Source organism: Abrus precatorius, unplaced genomic scaffold, assembly GCF_003935025.1.
Source record: "Abrus precatorius isolate BTA unplaced genomic scaffold, Abrus_2018 Scaffold9, whole genome shotgun sequence".
In the NCBI taxonomy this organism is placed as follows: domain Eukaryota; kingdom Viridiplantae; phylum Streptophyta; class Magnoliopsida; order Fabales; family Fabaceae; genus Abrus; species Abrus precatorius.
Genome location: NW_020874439.1, coordinates 15,032,178 through 15,058,722, shown reverse-complemented (window position 1 = coordinate 15,058,722; position 26,545 = coordinate 15,032,178). Strand labels below are relative to the sequence as shown.

The window sequence follows — 26,545 nt, the reverse complement described above, 5'->3', positions numbered from 1 at the left end:
AAATGAGGAAAGATTGAAAAGTGTCTCTTGAAATTTTGTTTTGCACGTGGAATCTAGGGCAAAGGGTGGCTTTCCTTAAGTGGCCAATTAAGGTTGGAGAGGAAAAGCCACACATGTAGTTCTACTAGTTTAAGAAAATATCTAGCAAAAATTAAGTAACATGAATTAAAAAGGATAATATAAGCATTAATCTCAATGGTCATGAAGTAAAATGGGGTCCTCCTATTTGACCAAAAGACAAATTCGCCCCAGGGTTAATCTCACTAACCTAGGGTTATTTAAGGCAGTCATACCACATGATCATGTAACACATGCACATAAAAAGTTACATTAAACATTACCAGAAAAAAAAAAATAACAGACTCTATTGTGCAGCAGAGACCCTAGCAATTCAAATAATCACCATTAAAAGAGAACATTCATAAAATCAACTAATTCACAAAATCATCAAAAATGTATGAAATTCAATCAATATAATAATAGTAGTACTAATAAAAGCTAACTAAACTCAAACAACCCTAAGTACACAAATCAAAATTGGGGATGTTACATGAACTTTGTTTTATTTGTCTGTCATTGCATTTATAATGATCAAGTGTCTTTTTTTTTTCCTGAGTAAATGTATTGTATGCATCTGACAATGCTCGCTAGTTATTTTATACTTGGATTTTGTTTGGAGTACTAACTTGTTACTACAACTTCAATGCTAAGCTAATTAGTTACTTCGATCCTAGAATTGTTCTCATTTAGTGCTGGCTTAATTGATTCATAACCCATTCTGTTCAATTTGCATAGATTTCATCCAAGTTGCTCTCTTTTTATTGTAATGAACCTTGTCAATTTCTGATTTTAGTTAGTTTGTCACAGTTTTGGTTAGACTTCATGGTAAATACTAGTTGTTCTTCACCCCTGCTTGCATATTGAAGGCTTTTACCATTTTATTTTATTTTCATTGCATTTATAAATTAATAGAAATTTTTATTTGTCTGTCACTGTAAAAAATATATTAAATTATCAATATACTATCTTTATAGATGGATGAGCAAAGAAACCTTGAATTGCATAGGGAGATTCAAAGACTTCAAATGGCTATTGTTTACGTTGTATACCTTGTAGTGTATTACTACATAACTAAAATTCATCCTCAAAGTAAGAGAATCTATCATTCATTGACTTTAGAAAAAGAAAGGGCCCGACAAAATATTATGAAAAAGATTTGTACCGATGAAGGTCGTAAGGTAATACGAATGAGCCCTAAAGCCTTTATGGACTTATGTGCTATATTAGAACGAGATGGTGGGCTTCAACCAACACAACGAGTCTCTATTGAAGAACAAGTAGCCAAAACACTCTACATATTAACACATAATGTTAGAAATCGAGAGATTCAATTTTGGTTTCAACGCTTTGGTGAAAGTACTAGTCGACATTTTCATCATGTGCTTCGGTCAATAATTGAGTTAGAAGAGAAATATTTTAAACAATCAGTTGGGTCACAAATTTCATTGGAAATTCTTGGAAGTAGTCGGTTTAACCCTTTTTTTAAGGTAAATATATTTTTGTATAAAAATTAAAAATATGTATGATAAAATATATATATTGATTACAAAATGCTAATGTTAGGATTGTGTTGGAGCAATTGATTGTACACATATTCGTGTAAAAGTGTCATCAACTAAAGCTCCAAAATATTGTGGTAGAAAAGATATTCCAACACAGAACGTATTGGTTGCATGTTCATTTGACCTAAGATTTACTTATGTTTTGCCTGGATGGGAGGGCATTGCATCTGATTCAAGAATATTAAAAGATGCACTACATAGAACAAATTGTCTTAAAATTCCTAAAGGTAATTAATTTTTTTCTTTTCTCTGTTTCTCTCTCTATATATATATGTCAATAATAATATTCTTTTTATTAGGTAAATATTATATTCTTGATGCTAGATTCATGTTGAGAAAGGGACTAATCACACCATTTAGATCAACTCGTTATCATTTGAAAGAATTCTCCCCTAGAAATCCACCTCGTACACCTCAAGAATTGTTCAACCATCAACATTGATCATTGCAAAATGTTGTTGAAAGAGCTTTTGGAATTTTGGAAAAAAGATTTCCAATTATTGCAAGTGGCACAGAACCAACTTATGGAATCAAAACTCAAAATATGATCATCCTAGCATGTTGTATTCTACATAATTATTTGTTGATAGTAGATCCTGATGAAGAGTTAATTGATGAGGTCGATGAAGAAATTGACAATCAGAGTGTACCTCAAAATGATTATATCTTAATAGATGATATTAAGGAAGAACATACTCGTCTAGGAGAGAATTTAAGGAATTCTATTGCTGATTCTATGTGGAGAGATTATACTTCTTAACTTATGTATTTATTTGATATATTTTGTGATTTGATGACTTTTGTTATCTTAATTAGTGTATACATTTTTTATATAATATGCAATTTTTTATTAAAATTGGAGTTAAGATCTTCTATTTAGGAATTCTTATGTCTACATCAGAAAGAGAGATATGGACACCAGAAATGGATAATGCTCTTGTTGATGCCTTTCTACATCAACAAAATGAGGGAAACAAGGTGGGTGGAAGTTTTACAACAAAGGCTTATGACTCCATAACTAAAGAGTTGCAAGAAAAATTTAACAAACATTTTAAAAAGGATAAAGTGAAAGGTCGTTGGAAGTTATTGAAAATGAGTTTTACCAAATGTTATGACATCTTCAAAAATTTAAGTGGATTTGCATAGGATTCAAACACAAAGCGATGGCTTGCTGAACCCAAAGTTTAGCAAAAACTAATTCAAGTATGTTACAAAATTTGAATTTCTTGATTTTATATAATTTTATAATATTTATTTCTAACTTTATTTAATAACTTATTTGACAGGCTAAACCTGAAGCTGAAGAGTGGATGAAAAAGTCTATTCCAAACTATGACAAGATGGTGATCATGTGTGGAGAAGATAGGGCAACCAGAGAGCATACTGAAACTGCCCAAGATATTAGAAATAAAAGGTCACTCTCTAGGGAATCAAAGTCATTGGAAACTAATGAAATAACATTAGAAAGTATCTAAGAAGACAATAAGCAAGAAATTAATTCTCCTACAGTGCAAGTTGCTCAACAAAAAACTAGGGCTAAGAGGTCTAGGAAATCCAAGGATGATATTGAAGCTAAAGGGATAAAAGAAGCACTTTTGAAAATTACTGATGCTTTTAAAGATAGTAATAAAGCTTTAAGGGAAAGCACACTAGCTTATGAGAAAGCTCAACAAAAGCTTCCAATTTCTGAAAATGAGATTTGGAATCTTTAGGAAGAACTAAAAATTGAGAGTCAAATGTTTAACCGTACATATTTATATCTTCTTGATAATCCTGGAAAGCTTAGAAGACTACTTGGATCTCCAAAGGATAAGCAAAAGAATTTGCTAATGGAAATGGTGTTTGGTCAAGTTGGTTCCTCAAAGTAGATCTCTCTTCTCTTTCTATTTTTGTTTATAACCAACTTTTTATTTTTTTTAAACTTCTTATTTTATTTTGTAGGCCATACTAATATCTGGTCTACGTTTATCTTGTTGGTGCAGTAACATAAAGCTATAGCAAACTAGATATTTAACACGATGTTAACCCACATTATTTATATTATGATTGTATTTCAATATTTTTCAGTTGTTGTTAATATTTAGATATACGGTTAATAGCTATTTTTAATATATAATTGATATTATTTATTTATTTATTTTGCTTACTTAATAAATTTGAATGAGTAAAATGTAATTTGAAATATCTTTCTATTATTTAGTTTATTAGAGTATTTTTCTTCATCTTGATAATTAAATGAATGAAATAAAATAAATAAATAAATATTTTTCAAAAAGTGTGATGTTAATTTAAAAAAAAAGAATAAAAAAATATTTTTTTTAAAAAGGATAGTTTTTAGAATGAGAATATTTTTAAAAATATAAAAAATAGAAATATAAAATTTAAAAATATTAATTTTGAAAGGAAAAATATATAATGTGTATTTTTTGAAAAAATATATAGAAAAAATTAACAATAAATTAAATTTTTTCAAAATATATTAAATTTTAGAGTGATATTTTTAAAAAAAATTATAAAAAATAAAAATATAATGTTTAAAAATATATTTTTAGAGTGATAGTTTCAAAATATATTAATTTTTAAAAATATTAATTTTTAGAAGAAAAATAATTAATATTTATATTTTTAAAAAAAATATAAAGAGCAATAATGAGGACAATAATGTCATTTATATTACTAACCCCTCTATCACCTTCCCTTCCTCCTATTAAACATCCAAACAAGAGAGGAGTTTTAATCTCCTTTCCCCTCCCTTTCCCTCCCCTCCTTCATCCTTCAAATCCTTCCCTTCCCTCCCCCTCCAAACTCCCAAACAAAGCCTTAGTAGCCCAGTACACATTAGTAGTGTGCCCCAACTTTCCGCAGTTTCCATAGTTAGTTCGTGGCTGCGGGCAATCCCTCAACATGTGTGGTCCTCCACACCTGAAACATTTGATCGGCCCTCTGAAAGAGCCCAAACTTGAGCCACTCTCGTTGCTCCTCTCTTATGATGAAGTCTCTCTAGACTGTGAATGGCTGGAGCTCGAATACGGCCCATTCGAGAACCTAAGGGATCTTCTATCCTGCCTCATTGGACCACTTCCCCTAGTGTCCATAGTCTTGCCCTTCGAGTTGGATTCAAAAATTCTACACTTGCTCACCAAAGTGAGCAAGTCGATCAACTGGAACACGCTAATAGCAGCTCAGATTTCTGTCCTTAGCCCATGCTCAAACTGAGCACACAGATCTTCCTCTTCATCCTCATGCTAATAGTGAGGTTAGTACTTCACCAACTCTTGAAACTTCGCAACATATTCCCCTACTATCATGTTTCCTCATTTCAAGTCAAAGAACTCTCAGGTCTCCTGCTTCTTCAAGTCCCAGGGAAAGTAATTTCCTAGGAAGTTTGCCTTAAACGCTTTCCACTGGATGTAGCCACCCTTTTGTGGTAAAGTCTAACTGAGAAACCTCCACTAGTCTTCCATCTTTCCATATAACATGTATGTGACGTAGGTCACTTTGTGCTCTTCCCTGCACCCTATAGCATAGAAGATCTTCTCCACGTCTGCCACTCATCTTAGGGCTCCCTCAGGGTCAAACTTCTCCTCAAACCTAGGAGGATTATGGCTAGTGAAGGCAGACAACCCTCTATACTCAGCTGGCTCACCATCTTGGTTATGCACCAAAGCCTCCAGAACTTGGGTCATTCGCTCTAGGAAGTCATTGGTGATCCTAGCTCCTTTACCTCTATCGACAATTTCTGATCTAAGATAGCAAACAATTTAACAACCATATTCAACAAGTCAGAACAATAATAACATTTATAGTTCAGGTAAATAAAAACATATCAACATATAGCTTGGATGCTTAGCCTCAATACCCCAGTCTGGTTTGGATGAACTGCTCTAATACCAAAATTGTAATACCTTAATTTAATTTTCCAAATAATTCAATTTTGCAATAAAGGGGAATGATAAAATTTCATTCAACAGTTCCCAATATATGGTTTCAATAAAGTATTTCAAAGTAAGGATGGATTACAAATTTTGAATCAAATCATTGTTGCTATAGGACTTAATTAATACATCATAATTTCAAAAGAATTTTCCTAAGTCCTATAGTAGTTTCATCCATCCTTTCACTGAGCCTGGTGCTGATCGTCTTGGTCACCTGAAAAATAAATATAAGGGTAAGTACTCTAGACTATCACGCACAAGCACAGAGACTCACCTTGTACATTTCACACATTTGCTAACATAATTCAAATCAAGCACCAATAAACACAAACAATACTTTTTAACATTCCGTTATAAATCACAAACAAGTACGCTCATTGCACCATCAAACAATCCATACACACGTGCGCTCACTGCACGTAGTCATGCTCACTGTGACACTGTGATCACAGTTTTTTGATGCCCTCAACCTCAAGGACTTACTCAGTTTTGCACATGGATGATCGCCGGATAGCCCCTGCACCACAGATACAACGTGTGCGATATTGGGCCCCCTAGCAAAGGTGTTAGTTAGAGGCCGAGTCAGGAGAAGAGTGTGTGACCTATGATGCACCTACGCTCACTGTTGGTGTCACTACCACCCTCTCTTTCTTAGGGTATTTCTACTGTCCCCATCTTCCACATCCATAGTGTATTGTTGAACCATTCATATTTTTCCAACATTTTCAGACACAATCATCATGCCATTCACACGTATTTTAAATCATTTTACATTATTTATTATCAACCAATGGCATGTCCACACAAAGTTTCCATTACAATCCAATCACAATCAAACCATTTTATCACACACGCTATTCAACATCAACCACATTATACCTCATACAATCTTTCTATCTCAATCTCACTACCATTAAATCATTTTCATCCAAATATACATTTTTCTGTATTCTATCTCAATCACATTCTAATATATAACAATATGAATGAAATCTAAATACAAAAGGATAGGGTAGAGTCTCTCTTTACCTTGGAATGAAGACCCAAACACAAAATCAACGATGAAAGTGCTCTCCTTACATATTTTTGTCCTAAATATAGAGAAAACCACATGAGAAACCGAGGAGAACAGAGAAAGGATGAAAAATGTAAATCTTAGCTCTTTAACTCACCTCCAAACGCTCCAAACATGATTCCAACCTTCAATCTAACTCACGAACAGCTTTAGAGACAATTTAATCAGTGAAAAAGAGTTGAGAATCAAGAGAATCGAAAGAGTGTTTGAAGGGAGAAGTGGAAAATGAGTTTCCCGAATCCTAAACCCCTCAAATATTTAGGATTCGCAACACTCTCACTACAGTAAGATATTCTCGCTACAGCAAAACCTCTCCTCGCTGCAACAAAAATCTCAAACAAATTTATACTGTGGTTTCTGCAGAATCTCGCTACAGTGAGATTGCATCGAGAAATGCACCTTCCTCTATTGCCTTCTCACTATAGCGAGGAGACTCTCGCTGCAGCGAGAATGCAACAGATTCATGCCCTACACCCTGCATCACACTCTTAACCCACACTCAAACACTTTCAGTCCAACCACAAGTCTACACTCACATCTCAACCATAATATACAAATGTACACACATCTATACGTATTTACACACCTATTTTCATCACCACATAAATAAAAATGCACATTCCATATTAATTCACATATTTCTATTAATAAACAAATAGATTACAAAACTCGAGGCGTTATAGGAGGACTTTCCAGAATAGTTTCCTCATACATCTTCTCCTCTTAAAGTCTGACCATGTTGGGCTATGGCTAAAAATTAGGGATAATAATAATCTTGTCCTCCACAGTAAGACCTTCAAATTCTTGTCCCTATGGATTCAGCATAGTGACTTCTCTACTCAAGTTAAAAATTCCTAGATGGCTTCTAGATCTTGGTCTGAAAACTTAGCCTATTTCAAAAAGAATATTTTTGAATGGAATATTAATGTTTTGGTAACATTTTTAAAAGAAAGAGAATAATTCTTTACAGGATTAGGGGCATTTCAATTAAGTTGGCCCTCTCTTTTTTCTCAGTAATTTGATGCAATCCCTATGGTTTGAATACCAAAGTATCTTAGATCAAGAAGAAATGTTTTGGTCCCACCACTATAAATCTAAGTGCTTCAGCTTGGTGATAGGAATAATAAATTTTTCCACAATGTTGTTATTATTTATAGACAAAGGAATATTATTGAAGCTCTTAAGGATGACTTGAATAATTGGGAATTTGATTCCCAAAAACTTCAAACCATGATTGCAAACTATTTTAAGAATATTTACTTTGACCACTGCCCCAATAACCTTCCCCTAAGTATTGTTTCTTTCTTTCTTTCCCTCATTATGTCTGATGACATGATGCTTAATGCTGAGCTTCTAGGGAAGAAATTAAATCCTCTCTCTTTAGTATAAGGAATTTGAAAGCCCCTAAGCTTGATGGTTTTCATGCCCTATTTTTCAAAAATCAATGGGAGATTTTAGCCACTTTTATTTCAACTTTGTGTTCATAATCTTTAATAACCACTTTGAGATTGCTAAGATTAATTCTACCTCTATTGCCCTTATTCCTAAAACTGAGAACCCTGTTCACCTTAGAAATTTCATACCTATTTCCCTTTGCAATGTCAACTACAAAATTTAGCTAATAGGCTTAAGGGTGTTCTGCCTATCTTAATCTTTGGTAATCAAACTAGCTTCATTAAAGATAGGCAAGGGGTTGATAATACCCTGATCCTCCAAGAGTTAGTCCATTCCTTTATCAAACTAAATATGAATAATGGGTATATGATGCTAAAACTTGACCTAGAAAATGCTTATGATAGGCTCAGATGGGCTTTTATCAAGAACACTTTCCAACAGATTAAATTGAAATTGGAATTAGTTGAGCTCATTTATCACTGTATCTCTTCTCCCTCCATGTCCATTATCTGGAATAATAAGAACACTGATTCCTTTTCTCCAAATAGGGGTATTAGATAAAGGGACCCCATTTCCCCTTATCTTTTTGTTCTTTGCCTTGAAAAATTAGCTTATTTAATTCAAGATAAGGTTAATGAGGGGGATTAGTTTCCTTTTTCCTTTAGTAATTCTAGACCTAAAATTTTTCACCTCTTTTTGCCGATGATATTGTTCTTATCGCTAAGGCTAATATTCATAATGCTAAAATTATTAGTTCAATCCTACACCAATTTTGTTTTGCTTCTGGCCTTGCTATTAACAAGGATAAGTCTTTTGCTCACTTCTCTAAGAATTGTGACCCTGCTTTTTCTCAAAATATTAGCCTTAGGCTTGGTATTAGAATTTCTGCCCAATTTGATACCTAATTGGGATCTCATATTAGTCATCTTAACCCTACCAAGTAGGATTATGTCTTTCTAGTGATAAAATTAGGAAGAAGCTCTCTCTATGGAAGATGAACTCCTTATCTATGGCTGGGAGAATTTCTCTTGCTCAGTCCTCTATTATGAGCAAACCTACCTACTTTAAGCAGTCCATGATCATCCCTAAGTTTGTGTGTACTGAGATTGACTCTATTTGTAAGTAGTTCATTTGGGGTTCCTTGGGTGGTAGGAAGTGTCATCTTATAGATTGGGGGATTAGGTTCAGGGAATCTCACCTTGTGAACCAAGCATTCATTATAAAATTATGTTGGAGATTCGTATCCTTTCCTAATGAATTGTGGGCCCGTGTTATCCATTCTAAGCATAACTTCTCCTTTATGAAAGACCCTAGATCTAATTATAAGAACTTATCCCCCCTAAGGAGGAACATTCTCTCTGTTTGGCAACATTTTTCTGAAGGTCTGGGCTGGATTTTAGGTGATGGCTCAACCATTAAATTTTGGGATGATGGTTGGGTGCATCCCCATCAACTCCTTAAATTTTTTGCCTTTCAGCTAGTCTCTGATCTGGATTTAAAGGAACCTATGGTCTTGTTCTCTAATAATGGCTTATGGGACTGGAACTAGATTAAATCTTTGCTCCCTGCTCAAATTTGTGACTCCATTATCTGTATAAACCCCTTGTGCCTACAGGAGGGTAGGATATCTTTCTTTGGAAACTTAATGCTAATGGCATCTTCTCTGTCAAATCTGCTTATAGCTTGATCTCCTCTTTTGCCCAAAACCTAAAAATGCAACCTAATCTTTTTAACATAGTCTGGGACTGGAACCCCCTTCTCTCCCAAAATTAATGTTTTCCTTTGGAAGGTGGCCCATGGTTGCCTCCTTACAAATGTTGAAAGATGCCATCGTAAAATGTCTCTTTGTTCTGCTTACTTCAGGTGTAATAACATTGATGAAATTGTTATACATGTTCTAAGAGACTGTTGTTTTGCCAAGGAGATTTGGAACAAACTGATAACCCCTAATTGTTGGATGGCCTTTGACTAGTTAGCTAACTTTGAACTTATCTAACAAAAAAAATTTCTCTTTTCCTGTTTGGAGTCTTTTATTTGGCATAACTGTATGGTACCTTTGGGATAATAGGAATAAAGGGATTTCTCAGAATTCTTCCTTAAATAGTGAGGCTTTGTTTTTTAAAATTAAATCAGATTTTGACTATTGTGGTTTTTGTGGCAGGTCTAGTAATAAACTAGGAACTGCCTAAAAGGGTGCTAAGAGCTTCATTAAATGACAGCCGCCTCTATACTCCCAGTTGAAGCTTAATGTGGATAAAGCTATCTCCTTTACTGATGGATCTGCTAATCGTGGAAGGCTTATTCGGGACAACCATGGCAAGTTTATTGTTGGATTTCATAAAGTTCTACCCTGGTGTTTCCCCCTGACAGCTTAGATTTGGGGAATTTTTTGGAGTTTGAAGCTTGTTACTTCTAGGAATAACCACCACATTTGGATTGAAAGTGACTCAAAGGAGGTATTGTCCCTTATTGTGCACATCCAACGTTGTAATTATCCTATGTTTTCTATTATTTGTGCTATTAGGAAGTTATTGAAAAGGATTAATTTCATTAGATTTAATCATGTTTTAAGACAAGCTAATCAGTGTGTTGATTGGTTGGCTAAAATAAGGCCTGAACTTAGGTTTCCTTCTTGTTTGTTTTGATGAGACTTGCTATCTTTAAATCCTTTTCTCACTTTGTATTCCTTAGGAACATGGGTTCCTAGATCTCAGGTCTAGTTTTGGCTGTATTTTCAGACAGTTAAGCCCCAGTTATAAGCAAAAAAAAATTATTATATATAATTATTTACAAAATAAAAAATATTCTTTAATTGTTAGATTATATATTTATTTTAAAATAAAATACTCATCCATTATATGAGCTAGTAAACTATTTTAAAAAAATAGTTTAATTTAATAATAATCATTCAGACAAAAAAAAATTTCTAGTTAGACTTAATTTAAATTAGTAAAGATACAAAATAACTTTGAAATATCTAAATTTAAAAGGAGAACATAAATAAAAGTTAGAAAATATAAGCTTAATTAAAAAATAATAAAGCTAATACATATTAAACTCGATTTATTCTAGAAAACAATCATTTAAATTTATCAATTTATTATTAAGAAAAAAAAATTATTTCTTCAATTTTAAATCAAACCAAACACACTACTAACATTATTTGAATGTAAGAAAAAGAAAAATAAAGCTAAGAAATACATGCAATGCACGGTATCCGTGTCCACGAAGGGTCGATCTATCCAAACAATGGGTAGTCCTAAAAATAGCATAGCATAGCATATCATCTTTTTGTTCCCCGAAACCTTGGACTGAGAAGTCACAAGCTGAACCTCAACCTCGGACCCTGTCCCAGACACATACATGGGTTGTTCGCGCATTCATTTCAACCTTAATCTCTCTTTCCCTTCCGATGCGGCGCTTATTCCTTCCACAAGTCACTCTCCCTCTCACCTCTCACTTTCACTCTCTCACTCTCCTCTCTTCAAAACAACGAAGGCAATAAATATAATATTTCCACTTTTTAATTTCTCATTTATTATTATACTCTTTCCTTTTAAAAAGATTGGATTTGTTTGTTCCCATTTATTAGATTCGATTTTATTCTTGGTTCCAATATATATACACTTACGCACAAACATACCCTTTATTCGTTGTGTCCCGCTCAGATGGCTTTATCCAGTGCTCCGCGCCGTACCTGTGGCGCTGTGTGCTCTCAAATGACCATGGAGGAGAAACCTCTTTCCGAGAACCGAATGCTCGTTAGTTTTCTGAACCTTTTGCTTTCTGCTTCCGGAGAACGTAAAATGGAGGGAAAGGGCCCAAGTTTTATTTTTTCTGATTGATTTTTGTGTTTGTTGGGTTTTGTAAGGGTTCTTTTAATTATAAAAATTCCTCTTTTGGTTTTTTCTTCTGGGTTTATGGGTTTTTGGTTTGTTTGGTTTCTTAGAAAAGAAAATGGAGGGAAGGGAGCTGAAAGGTTTCCTTTTTGGAGTTTGATCTGTTGCAAGGTTTTTTATTTTTATTTTTTGTAAACTTCTCTTGTGGTTTTGGTTTCTGGGTTTATGCTTTTTTGGTGTGTCTGGTTTATGAGAAAAAGCGCCAATGTTTCTATTTTGATGGTTTATCTGTCGCTATATATTGAGTTTTTGGATTCCTTTTGTGGTTTTGGCATCTGGAGTCTTGGCTTTCTGGTCTGTTTGGTTGCTAAGACAAAAAACAATGAAAGAAAAGAAGCTTAAAGTTTGTATATTGGTGATTTCTCTGCGGTGGCTTGTTTGGTTGATTTCTCTGTTTGTTTGGTTTTTTGAAGGTGTATGTGCCTCCACATCCGTTGATCAAGCACTGGGTTTCGGTTCTGAGGAATGAGCAAACCCCATGTCCCATCTTCAGTGAGTAGCAAAGAGTTTATTTTTGAGCTATCTTCTGTAATTTGAGCTTAACATTGACTTGATTTTGATCACTGCATTCAACTTAGGAATAGGTTTATTTATTACTTTAATTAACATACCTAACAATGCTTTATCACTTCAATTAACATACAATTTTCTGGTTTAATGCTTAACATTATTGTAGCTTCCTGACAAAAATACACTACTGGGAGTGTTGTTATTTTACTGTCATTTGATCTTCGAATTTGATAAGTTTCCGATTTATGGCTGTTGGAACAACTCGCTTCATGAATTGTTACCATTATCAAGTGTGGAAAGAATGTATCACTCGTTAGTTGTTACCACCGCCAACAGCTAATTTTATCTGAATGCTTTTATGCCAAGTGTGATTGATAGTTTTTCATTATTCGCATTTATGGTGACAGTCTTAACTATAGCATCAATTTTGCATTTATTGATATGTTCAACATCAAAGGGTGCATTTGATTTGTGTTCGTTTTAATGTTTGGTTTATCTGTATTTGATTTTCACTATTTCCTTCACAAATTCATGAAAAGATAAAACGAAGTGAAAGCAAGTTTGTACTTTTGTAGTTATTAACAAAAACATATTAAACCCAAAATGAAGACAGAAAATATACCAAAAGTATGGAAGGTTTCCCGATCTTTCCTCATTTGGCCTTTTTTAAACCCTTATTTAACTAAAGTTTAGTCAGTCATGGCTTGAAATTTCTAGATTAATTATATGAAAGTTGAATTTAACTGACTCTTGGGGTTTCTAATGTTGTAGGAAATGCAATGGCCGAGTTGGGAAGGCTACTAATTTACGAAGCATCAAGGGATTGGTTGGTTAGTTGCTGTGTTATTGTTCATATCCCTGCTATAATTCTCACATTTTTCACTTGGATTTTTCTAGTTCCTACAATATAATTTGATGTCATTGCAATCCTTTTTTTTTTTAATTATGAAGTCTTACAAATTGAAGCTATGGTTTTCCATCTGTTAAAGGTCAAGCCTAAAGGGAATAGGTTTTAAACTTCATGTTGTGTTCCAACTTCTGAGCATCTAGCTAGGTTGTGAATACTTATGATAGTGCCACTATAGCAGTGTTGCATTGCGTCACAGTGACTTGCCACTAGTCTGAGCTTGTTGCAGTGTGTTTCAGTTTTGCAGCTGCACAGATGCTATAGCAGTGGTAATCATGGCATTTTGCAAGTGTCTTAGCTGCTGCTGTGAAAGTTTTTGAAAACCCTAAATATTTTTAACGATGCAGAGCCATGCTTGGGGTATTTAGGGTCAAAATAAAAAATGGCTTTAAATGGGTTTAGTAAAACCGATTGTGCGTCTTCCCATTCTTGCATCCTCTTTTCTCGGACTCTGTTATTGTGCCACCCATCAACGCACTGCCCTCCATTACTTTCTGGTGAGCTGCCAATGTTTTCTGGCCAGCTTCTAGTGTTTTGGTCAATAGCGCTGTTTTCCCCTTTGTTTTCCTACTGTCCCACAAGTTGTTCTCCTTAACCCGTTCTCTTATCTTTTTGTATTTTGTTGGTTTCTGACTGTTTTGTTCTCTCTTCTTTCTTTTTTTGTATGATTCTCTTGTTAAGTTCTAGTTTTATTTGATCTTTAATCTTTGTTTCTTTAAGCCATTGAGTTAGAGGGTTAAAAACTTACCTATTTCCTAGACTTTTATTGTTATATACATGTATGTTTTGCTTAATATGTTTTATGGAAAGTTTTTTCAATTTATTGCAAATGCAAATAATTTAAACTTTCTTCATTTATATTCTTTTTATGAAAATAAAATAAAATCTTATTCCATTATAGATTTTCACTATATATATATATATATAAAATCTAGCACTTACTGGGTATAAAAAGAAAAGTATTGTATACAGCCCTATATTCATAAGCTATGAAAAAATCTAAGGCAATATCATTTTTAAACTTCTTGCTTAAATCTAGAGCATAATGCACCACTCTAACAAGAATCTGGAACCTGTCATTGATTAGAGGTAGTGACAGTGGCTTGAATTAATTGTTTAAGACTTGATGTTATTTCATATTCACATCTAATAGTTTTGTCCACCTATCATCATGCTTGTTCTCTTGGATTTACATTTTTCCCTCTTTTCTACTATGCCTTCCTTGTTTTCAGCCCACTGTTTCTGGAGAGATTCAATCACCAATGGGTGTTGCTTCAGTGGAGTTCATTGATCCAAGGGAGCCTGTGGCTGTAAGTAGCATATTGCTTTCAATGTTTGTTTTGGATTAAATATTTTCCGTTATGGCCTGATAATTACATACTCCCTTTGTGTGTATAATGATTGATTCTTTTTATTTTATACTAAACTGTGAAGCATTTCAGAGATATGATTTATTCAGCCAAAACCACACTCATGTTTTTTGTTTTCCTTCTATGCTATTAATATTAGTCAATGTGGTCAAACCAAAATCCTTTTATGGTCTTCTTGTGGTTGGGTAGTGTCTTTCTGCAAGCTATTACCTGAATTTTATTTTATTTTTTCAGATAATTCCAATCTTGAGAGCTGGTCTTGCTCTTTCTGAACATGCAACATCAGTCTTACCTGCAACAAAAACATATCATCTAGGTAATGATTCTTATACAAGGGGCTAATGAAAGCAAGATGATTCAGGTGCTTTACTGTTGTTTATTTTGTATTTGAGTCTAGAAATGTGAGGCACACCCATCAAACGTGATTTATGCAACAAAAGGCTGTTTCACATACTTGTATATAATGTTGTTATAATTCATGTTGATAAGATAATCACTTGTTTAAAGATGGGAAATTCTGGTGATGTAGTTTTTTAAGAGTGGAGAACTTTTCTTGTCTATTCCTTAAATTGAATAATAATTGTATTTTTATGCTGCTTTAAAAAAGGAATAAGCAGAGATGAGGAAACTCTTCAGCCAACTGTATATTTGAACAAGTAAGAAGTTTATATTTGTAAGAGAATTATGCTTATTCGTCCATTGTTTTTCTTTTCCTTTTCTCCTTTTCATTCTAGCATGGCTTGTTGAGATAGGGGTGAGATCCATATAGTACTCTATTGTGTTTCTTGCTTTTGGGTTGTTCTACTGAATACTAGGGTATCTTTTGGTACATATTCCTGCTATATATGATCTGCAGGTTACCTGAGAAATTTCCAGAAGGATCTAAAGTTTTTGTGGTTGATCCTATGCTGGCAACAGGTATGTGTAGTCTCCTCATGTTTAAGCTTTTGTTCTCAACTTATGTTCTTTATCCATCAAAATGGGGTTTTTTTGACATGTCTTTATCATCGTATTCCTTTAATATTCACATCAATTAATATGTCGCAAGAGATATATGCACGGAAGTGCTTGGTGGCTGAACCTTTGCTTGTCTTCTCATCTCACATAATTCAAGTTCTTTATTACATGCATATGTGTGCTGACTCACTTAGTGGGATAAGACTTAGTTGTTGTTACTGTATTACGTGCATGTGCATATGTAGCCTTGAAGCAACATTTTGTGTGCAGTGGTGTTGTCATATATTCAGATCAGATTGGATAGGTATTTCTTGAACTAATACTGGCTGGAAATGATTTGGGTTAGTGGATACCTAGAAGTGTACTGTCACCCCAGGAGAAACTTTACCCTGAAAGTTAGTATTTGAATCTTAGACTTTTGCTTTAGGAAAGGTTTTACGTAACCATCAACCTAAGAGTTAATCTCACAGATCATCCTTTGAGGAATCCCAGTTAAAGACAAAAAAATGACATCTGTGCATCAATTTTGTGTTCCAAATTATGGTTGTTGTCATCATCATCATTATTATATGAATTGTAGGTGGCACTATAGTGGCAGCCCTAAGTCTCATAAAGGAACGTGGAGTTGGCAACAAGCAGATTAAAGTGGTACGGAATAATAATCTGTATATTCAGAAGCTAGGTTTCTTTTAATAATCTATGCAATTGGTCGTCGTATCTCATTATCTCTCACATTGGCATGAAATTAGAGATTAAAGAAAGAAAAAAAAAGTTTTCAAACTAAAGCTATAAATTATAAAATTAAACCAATGTTACCAATGGCGGATGGTGGGTCATGGACAGCCAAAAAATTGTCATAAAATTATGGTAGATGCAATGGCAGTTTATGGCGGAAGCATGATGGTTACATAGTAGTAGTCAATAGCAGCCATAGTGGCCTCTATTGCGGAGGAGTGGAGCAGCAAGTTGCTGCTATAGGGAGCTTGTAGCGTCGCGTTTTAGTGGAGCGGCCATCGCCGCAAATAGCACCCAAATCACTGGAGAATCGCAGCCATAGCGGCCTTATTTCATCTCTGGCCAAAACTTGACTTTTCCCTTCCTTTCTTAATGTTGGACATCATTAAATAGGGGTAATCTTGGTATTTCGCCCCCTTTTTACATTTCTGATTACTTCTTCCTAGCAAGCCCTAAGTTTTCATTTTCATCTCTCAATTCTCCTCTTAATTCTCTCTGATTTGTTCTTCCCCATCTTCATTCTCTACGACATTTTCTTGCTTCCGGTGTCCTTCTCCATCTCCGACAAGTTTTCTGAAGTAACAGAGTCGTTCTCCTGTTATTTTCTTCATTTCTAGCGAAATTTCTGACGTGACTTAGACATTTTCCAGTCCTCTTCTTCAACTCAAGCGAAGCGTCCGATGTGATCCGAACATTTCTAGTCATCTTCTTCATCTCTCATAAAAAGTCCGAGGAACATGCACATTTTCTAGTGATTGACCATTTCTCTCTTTTCTTATTTCCTTTTCTGTTTTTTATTTCCTTCTCTGTTTTTTATTTCTCTCTGATTTGGATATTAATTTTATATTATGTATAATACTTAGAACTTCAGGATAGCAGGCCCGCTATCCGCTATGCTGCTATAACGTTTTTGAGGTCGGCCGCTCCGTGCTGTTATTCGGGATTGACTACCATGGATGGTCATGATAAAATTATATATATATATATATATAATCTGCAGAATGTGATATAAAACCAACAGGGAAAAACGGTTTGAGGAAAAAAAAAGGGAATGTTAAGGAAAGTTGATATAAAGAGGTTTAGACGATAAATTTAAGTATATAACAATAATAGTCAAGGGAATAAACAAGTTCAAGCTTCTAACTCATCGCTTTTAAAGTAAAAAAACATTGAAAGCCAAATAAAATTAGAACTGAATGAGGTGAGATTTAGACAAAATAAATAAAATAGAACAATGTTGCTGGAAATTGAAACCTACAGCAAAACAGAACACTTGGCAGCTAAGAACAAAAAAAGAAATAGACAGTGAGAGGAGAACAACTTGGCGAACAATAGCAAAACATAGAAAAAAAACAGCATTTGACAGAAAATGTAGAACAAAGGTCAAAGAACAGGGGTTTGCCAATAACACCAAAAACTGGCCAAAAAACACCAGCAGTTCATTGGAAAGTCACCAGAGAGTAGTGGGTTGATGGGTCTCACAATACTAAAGTGTTAGAGAAAAGAGGGTGCAAAAATGTGGTGGCACAATCAGTTTTTTCAAACCCATTTAAAGCCTCTTTTTAGTTTCAAGTTTCAACCCAAAAACCCCCCAAAATATCCCCCCATTCATGGTTCTTCAATGTTAAAATTTAGGACGTTTTTGGATTTAAAAAAATCTCACAATAGCAGCCAAGAAGCGTGTGAAAAGCTACAATTTCCATTGCTATAGCACTCACAAGCAAGGTAGTCAAAATTGTGTTTCGGATTGTAGAATTGTACGATTCTACGATCTCCAGCCAAGCTTCTGTGCTGAATTGGTGCTGGGAACACAAAATGATAGGATCAGTGGGATCGTGCTTTTTGGAGCATAAAATCGTTGAAAACACACAATCTCGACACGCAAAGAAGAAGACTTTTTGGGCCCCTTGACCCGCGACCCAACCCGACTTCATTAAAGGGGTTGGAACCCTAAAATCTCAAAACTCCGCACTGTGATTTCTTCCTTTCTTCACTTTGTTCTGCAAGACTTTACGTCTCTGTTGTGCGACTTCCTCCTCCGACTTTGCTGTGCGCCTTCTCTGCATTTTTTCGGCGATTGGGATTTGGCTTCGGCGACTGGGCTTAGCTCCAACACTTGATTTTTTCTGCGATTTGGTCTGGGATTTTCTGCTTTCTATGCTCTTTTTTTCTTCTTCATTTTCATCATCTTTGGGCTACTATGTACTCTATATTCTTCCTATTTATACTATTTTATATGTATATACAATTTTTTAGGATCTTATGTTCCGTGTTACGATCCTTAACCCCCTCTCCAATCTTACATAAAATCTCAATTTTGACTACCATGCTCACAAGGAAGAATGAAGATACAGAGGACGTCGAAGAGAGAGACTTTATAACAGAGAGAGAGATGCGAGTTGCATGAAGGAAGAAAAATAAATTCGTAAGGTTATGTTCGCAGGTCACTCTAGAACGGGTCGGTTCAGAATGCCCAACTTGTTTTTTACCCTAAAAAGCTGTCATTTCTGCCATTGCCATGGCTGCCATACGTGTAATGGCTGCCATTGTAAACCCTCCCTTTTTTGCCATGTTTGTGGTGGTTTGGGTGGAAATTGCCAGCGACATCCGCCATGGAGCCGCCATAGCTGTTTTTTAACAACATTGAATTAAACTAATGTCTTCTATACTCTTTTTTAACATTATTGAAGTTGATTTGAATCTTCTCCTTGGCTTGATCCATCTCTTCATAAATGAAGCTCATGACTAACTTGTCTTCTGAATCAGATAAGCATCCCTTAAGCAATTCATAATGTATTTCCAAAACTCATTATTTGAAACTAGATTTTTAACTACTTTTCCATCCTTAATCTTTTGCAAACTTACTATCTTTCCATTCATTGGATGTAAACATTTTCAATAATAATATCTTATTATCATTCAAATATCCCATAAGCTCAATATAATGTGCTATACAAGGTGTCCAATAAAGCATTTTTATCTTCTCCATCAACATTTCTCCAGCTACCTTATAATTTATAGGATTGTCTGTCACCATTTGCACTACATTCTTCTCTCTAACTTCTTCAACAGCCTCATCTATTATTTTGTAAATTTTGTCTGTTGTTATGCATATGTTAGATGCATCAATAGACTTCAAAAATAATGCCTCTTGCGAGGATCACATGTTATAAGGAAACAGTGAATAATTAATATACCAGAATGTATAAATATTTATTATCAATTTAAGTCTTCTGTTATGTCACTCATCTTTCATTTCATGATTTTCTTTTACATATATGTGTTTATGTATGCTGTGTCTTAGTGTCCTATATTTTTTACATCAGTTGTTTCCATGTGTTCATTGTGTTGTGTCCAACTTTCATGTTAAAATCTATGCTTCATACATTTTGCATGATGTGATTAGGTAAAAAGTTTTCAATTTTGGTTACTAGAACCAAAGTTTTAAAAAATTGAGCCAATCGTTGATAAAGGTACTAATTTACATTTCATTAGCTTGACTGTAGGGAAACCATGCTAGAATAGGTAATAATTAATTTTTTTAATACATCTCATATATATTAGGTAATAAATAAACACGATCATAAAAAGTCAAGTTAGGTAAAATTTTAAACTTCCATGAAATAACAACACAATAATAAGATGAAAAGACAATATTAAGAGGTTAATTAGTGGCAATACATGAGTGAACCTCATACATGGGTGATGGGTTTTTGTTACTTGGCATTGGACCTTCATTTAATAAAAAATAGTTTTGGTTGCCAAATAAAACAATCTGTTCAAATTGATTTTCCATCATTGCTTGACCCTTTATTATGCATTTGATCTCTATCACCGATTTCGATATTAGTGAATTTTTTCAATTAAATAGATCTGACACCTAATTAATTAACCTATCCAATTGATTGATCCAGTTTGATTTAATAAGTAATGTTTGAACAACTTGTAGTTGATGCATCATCACAAGGGTATTCTCAATATCATACATGTGCAATATAATTAAGAGACATGCTTTTTGATCAATTGTCTACTTAATGAGTTTATGACATTCCAGATATCTGCTGTGTCTGCCCCTCCGGCCCTTCAAAAGCTGAGCGAGCTGTTCTCTGGGTAATATGATCATATCATTCCAATTTCTTCACTTTCTTTAAAGCAACAGTTTCTAATTATAACAATTTGCAGGCTTCATGTGTATACTGGAATAATTGACCCCACTGTTAATGAAAAAGGGTTGGTGCCCCCACTGCATTATAATTTTATTTATCCATATATTTGGAGTTGGCTAATCCACAGAATTGCAGCATTGTTAATTTATTTTATTTCTTTTTGTATAGGTTCATAATTCCTGGCCTAGGAGATGCTGGAGACCGCAGCTATGCTACATGATACATGAAATACCTCACTCCCCTTGGGTGCCATTTTTTTTCAATTTTGAGGCCCTAAATTTATTATTTTTCATATGGATGCTGAACTTCCGACACCCTTTGATCTGTAGTCCTCTTGGGGGTTTTTGGTAATTATAACCATTTATTGAATTACATAGGTGTTCAAATGTGAAAAGTGGCGAGCATCTATATATTGCGATGTTATCGGAACGTTTGAAAGAGCTTATAGGTAATTTATAAAAATAGTTTGACTTTGGTACATTTTTTAGTAAGTGTTTATTATGGTAAGTTTCATTATCAAATTTATGGTATGAATTTGTGGAAAAATTTATTAAATAAGTGTTTAATTAAATTTACTTACACGTACACTCATAATATTCAGATCATTTTTATTAACTATATGAAGTTTGGTCATTGGATCATGACCTGCGCAAACCCTTCCATTGTTGGTTGGTACTTAAAAAGATAGAAGACCATGCTTAACATTGTGAAGGTATCTAAAAGATGCACATGATCCAAATCTAACGTTCCAAACCTTCTTTCCTTTTACTACTGAAAAAGAAATTAATATGAATCATCTACCGTATGAAATATGGTATTTTTAAAATCAAGCCAATTATAGAATTAGCAAAGATATTATTTACAACTTACTGGTTCAACTAATCACAATTGAGTTGTAATTAAATCAGTAGCAATTAAGTATATAATTTTAGTGTTATATAATACGTAAAGTAGAGAACTAACGTAAAATTAAGCAAAGTGAAGCTTTAAATTAATGTTGCAAGATAAATAATTTGTAGTAACTAATTAAATAATAGCAATTTATATGTGAATCTTGTATAGAGATCTTATTTAAAAAATATTTTTGAAGAAAAATAAAATATCAAAATTATTAAAAACTATTGGTTTAAATTATATATATATATGATTATAAGGAAAGATTTTTTTATATTAGTATAAGTTTAAAAAATTTTATATTCAATTAAATTCTTTCATTTAATTTATATCTAACAATAAGTAAAGTATAGGTTAAATAAAAAGTTCAATATAAGATTTTGTCGTTATATATACCTCATTATTTTTAACTTTTGATGATCGATTTATCAGTTTGCTTTTATTTTTTTCTAGACTAATTTTCTAAATTCATTGAATCTGACTAGATTTTTTTATTTATTTTTAAGTAGAATCAATTATTTTTGTGTGTGGGTTAAGTTAATTTAGTTTAAAGATATAATGACTTAGTTTTATCAATTTTTTAAAGTGTTGTGAAAATCAATTAATTATTTTTAAAAATCAATATAATTGTAAACAAGAATTTAGTTTGATCGTTTTCATATATTATAACAAACTATAAATAATCATAATTTCATTTAAGAATTCAGCAAAAATAGTTATGTTTGGTAAGATAGTTGGAAAAGGTAGTTATTAGTGTTTTCTAGAATGTCACTCTAGCTTGTTTTATTTTAAATGCTATTTTTGAACTACGGTTGAAAGTGATTTTTTTATGTTTTTTTTTTTTTTTTGGCTAGAAATTTTATCTTTGTTTTTATTGTTTTATAATAATTTCTCTTATACTCCCCTTCAATATTTAAAACCTTACTATCTTTGTTTGTTTTTTTCACTTTCATCGTTTTTAAACTAATTTTGTCATTAAAACTTTTTTTTACAATATAAAATGAATAAAAAATAATATAAGTTAATTCATAATATCTCATTTTATTTCGTAAAAATGTTTTTAAATGAGAGTAAAATTAAAAGTTTATAATTATTTTAAAATATATAATTACTAATTTTAGATTAAAAATTAGTGGAGTATTTGTTTATCATTTTACATTAACTAATTAGTTCAATAATTAATATTATTAAATTCTTTCAATTTAAGCTTAGTTTTTCAACTTTCATCCTTCAATTTTAAGCTTTTAATCAACTTCTGCTGGTTGTGTGCATGTAGGTATTGTTTGACATTTCCTTTGTTACATGACGAAAAAACCGCAAAGGGACGGAACTAAGCTACAAGAAAGGACAGTCCTACAACATTCTTGCAACTGTCTAAGATACAAGATTTTTACAAGCATTTCACTTGAAAATGGTTCAAGTTCCCACGCTTTCTCATTCCAAGGAGTGTGAGTTTGTTACATTCACATTGTGTGGAAAAATGATAAAAAACTTTCATGCAATTCTTAACCTATATTGCTTTGTTAGGAGTAGTCATAAGTATCTGCTCATTCACATTGTGTGGAAAAATGATAAAAAACTTTCATGCTTATGGTAGTCATAAGTAAATTTTAACCACTTGTAGGGTCATTTTCAAGAATGTTTTAATCAATCACATGCGATATAGTCAACATATTTGGACTTTGTTAGATCTTGTTTGCAATCAAAATCCACACAATTCTATTTTATATTTGCAAATCTTCTTGCTTTATGTCTTTTAGCATTGGAATTATAATTCTTTAATCACAATTTCTTTTCAGGTGCTTTGTACCAGTAAATAGGTCATACTGTTATCTTTTTAAATTTTTAGAGATTAAAAAATATTTTTTTAAATAAATCACTACTATTTATTATATGTATTTAATATAAAATAAATTATAATAATTATTTTACATATAAGAGAACATAAAAAAATTAATTTATAAAATATAGTAAAAAGTACTATTTTTTAAAGAATTAAAAAGATATCAATAAGCCGTAATCATTATACCATGCAAAACTTTATAATCTTCAACTTCAAAATGATTTTAATTCCCATAAGCATGAATTAGTACAATGTATCTTGGGTGTTGTAATAGCTATAGTCACTTAACACTATTTTTTTATTTGAGTAAATTCTCTGCTTGACCCTTCAAATAAGATTGTTATTACATTAATATTTTAAAGACTGTTATCATTAAATTAATCTTCAAAAAGTAAATATTATTATATTAATATCTTTTAAAATATTCACTGACTTAATATTTCAGAATAAAAACTTGAATTTATCTTATTTTGTTACTATTACAATCTTTTACAGAAATAAATATTTTTATAACATAGATTTTCTATTTTTCTTATCATATCATTTTTTTTCTTTCTTTCATATTGCAAGATGATTGTATAAAAATAGTACCTAGATACAATCTCAGAAATAAACATGAAGATAATTATTGTTGATATTCTCTCTAGTTTGGTCATCCTGATCCTTATGGTGATAGTGACTTCTATTATCCTGGCGAATACTGTTGCATTACATTAATAATAATAATAATAATAATAATTGTCACTCTCTACTCTACTGTCACTATTGTTATGTTTTATACATAATGAAATTAAAAAAAAAAATATTCACAAAATTTATACTTATTTCATTTGAAAAAAATAAATTACAATTAAAATTTAAGAAATATGATATGGTGTTTTTCTTGCTCATAGACTCAGCAGGATTTGTGATTGTCACTTTCAGCATAGTCTTTCTTATCGGTGCTATTATTGCTACTGCATCGACCGATGTTGACTAGGGAACGCTAAAATTGCCACCTGCGTCTCCATAGTCATTAGCCACCACACACTACGATAAATTATGTTGGCACTCGGTTTCTATGTTAAAAGTTAATTTAGGACCATCTTAAAATTGGTATATAAGAATGAAGCTCATTTTAAAAACGTATTGTCCTTAGTTTATATTAAATGAATAATTTATATATTTAACTGTTGATGAATTTATATATATTTATTTTAATTTAAATTAATAATTTCAAAATAAAATGTAAATTATTGTGAATTAAAATTGGAAATAGACGTCTAATAGTAACAGTCACACTGTTATGTATTTCTTAGATGCAAAATTACTTATCAAATTAATGTAATCAATTTCGTTTTATACTCTTTCTTCAATTCTTAATATTTAAAATTAAAATAGAGTTATAAACAGTAATACAATTATATGAAGGATAATTTTGTAAAATTACTTTTTTTTCCTAGACTACAAGTGCAAGATAATCATTAAATTCGTAGGACAATTACGAAGGATATTTTTTTTTTTTAGTATTTAACATAACTATATTTATTAAAATTCAAACTTGAGATAACATGTTAAACTGAAATAATTTTTTATTAGTTTTTAAGTATTATTTGATATTTATAAAAATAAATATTTTTTATTTAATTTTACTGCAATCCCTAAGTTTTAATTTATTTGAAATTTTGATCTTAATTTTGATTATCCACATTAATTGTTCAAATAAAAAATTCATTTTTTTTGTTAAAAAATAAAAATATAAACTACATAATATGTAAATTGTCTAAAATTATAGGTATAAAAGTTGTATTTGAATAAACATCTAGAGGGTAAAAGGAAACTTTGCAACAATATCAAATAAGCTAGTTTGTCAACTCTTGAGTTAACTTCACGAGAAGGATGACACAAGTATATGAGAGAATATTTGAATGAAATTATGAATATCTACTAAATTATAACACATTTTAAGAGAAATCAATCTTGATTTCCTTAAAATAAGATTTATCACTTCTAAGTAATCACATTCTAAAATAACTTTATTATAACTTTTCAATATGATCAAGTGGAGAATCTAAAATATTACTTTCAATTTAGCACCTATAACAAACTTATTATCACTAAAGAAGCAAACTTTATTAACTATTTACTATTACAATCTTGTATAACACCACCACAATTCATATAGTCCATTTTACAAGTACTATTTTTATTGATTTATAATACTCAAAAGATTGTGAATCCTATGACAGAGCTAACTTGTTTAAAATTAGCAAATGAAATCTAAAATATGATAGATATTTCATTTCTCCTCATTAAAGAGTATATTTATTACTTCAACGTCAAAGTCACCTGAGAATAGATAAATAAGAAATACAATTTTTACTTCAACGCTAAAGCCACCAGTTATATCCCACGTGAAACCAAACTTCTATAGAATAAGGACAACATCTGGTATAATTATTAATACTTTCAAGCTCATAAAAACACATGACAAGAGGTTGAGGAAGTAAAACCATAATAATGAAGCAAAATATTAGTTCATAAAGATCCATGACAAATAAGTCAAATGGAAAATCAAAAACTTTATTTATTACTGAAAACTTCTAGAAACAATCAAGATTTGAAATTAGTAAAGGTTAGATTTCATATTGTTGAGTCAAGCATAAGTTGCTATTGCAAAATAAGTCTCTTTGGTAACTCCTTAATACCACTGGTCTTCACTATTTTTGTTTGTTGGCCTAAGATACTGATATATATGGACTTTGATATGTTGTAGGATATAGATGATGAGTTGATCCAATTTTCAGACACTAATAACAAACAACTCACTAATTTAGAGATTTGTATTTAAGATGTGAACAAATTTAACTAAGTTAACAACTGGGTTAAGTTCAGTCCAATCAGAATATTATACCAAAGAAGAACTAGAATTCAGCTAGAACTTAAAACCATATCTCAAAATTAATGCTACAAACTTTCAAAATGCTTTTCTAAACATGAGTCTTTTGGGCCTAGTTGAATAACTTATAATGAATATATTTAGTCTTTATGATTTGAACATATAGTTTCAGTTTATCTTACAAAATATCACACATCAATTTACCTATTAAAGAGGTATTAATTGTTCCTACATCACGAACACTTAGGCTACCCTATTTCTTAATTTTGTGCTTATCAATTAGATAAATACAAAAATATGGATTATTAAAAGATTAAATAAAATCTCTAACTATCTTATTGATATCATGACAAAAAAAA

The 26,545-nt window shown here is 32.0% G+C and overlaps 1 protein-coding gene across 2 annotated transcripts; it reads left to right on the top strand.

Annotated features, from left to right (window-relative positions):
• Positions 1-11,271: 11,271 nt before the first annotated feature.
• On the top strand, positions 11,272-21,047 carry LOC113849673 (uracil phosphoribosyltransferase). 2 transcript variants are annotated; one of them, XM_027479745.1, is made up of 12 exons: positions 11,272-11,525; positions 11,696-11,788; positions 12,340-12,418; positions 13,208-13,266; positions 14,576-14,653; positions 14,948-15,029; positions 15,321-15,369; positions 15,570-15,631; positions 16,251-16,318; positions 20,460-20,515; positions 20,588-20,635; positions 20,740-21,047. In XM_027479745.1, exons 1-12 carry the CDS (start codon positions 11,391-11,393, stop codon positions 20,789-20,791), a joined length of 861 nt encoding a protein of 286 aa, XP_027335546.1. In that variant the 5' UTR covers positions 11,272-11,390; the 3' UTR covers positions 20,792-21,047. The 2 variants fall into 2 exon arrangements, with proteins under 2 accessions (XP_027335546.1, XP_027335547.1); XM_027479746.1 differs by having other exon boundaries at positions 11,322-11,525; positions 20,496-20,515.
• The last annotated feature ends 5,498 nt before the right edge of the window (positions 21,048-26,545 follow it).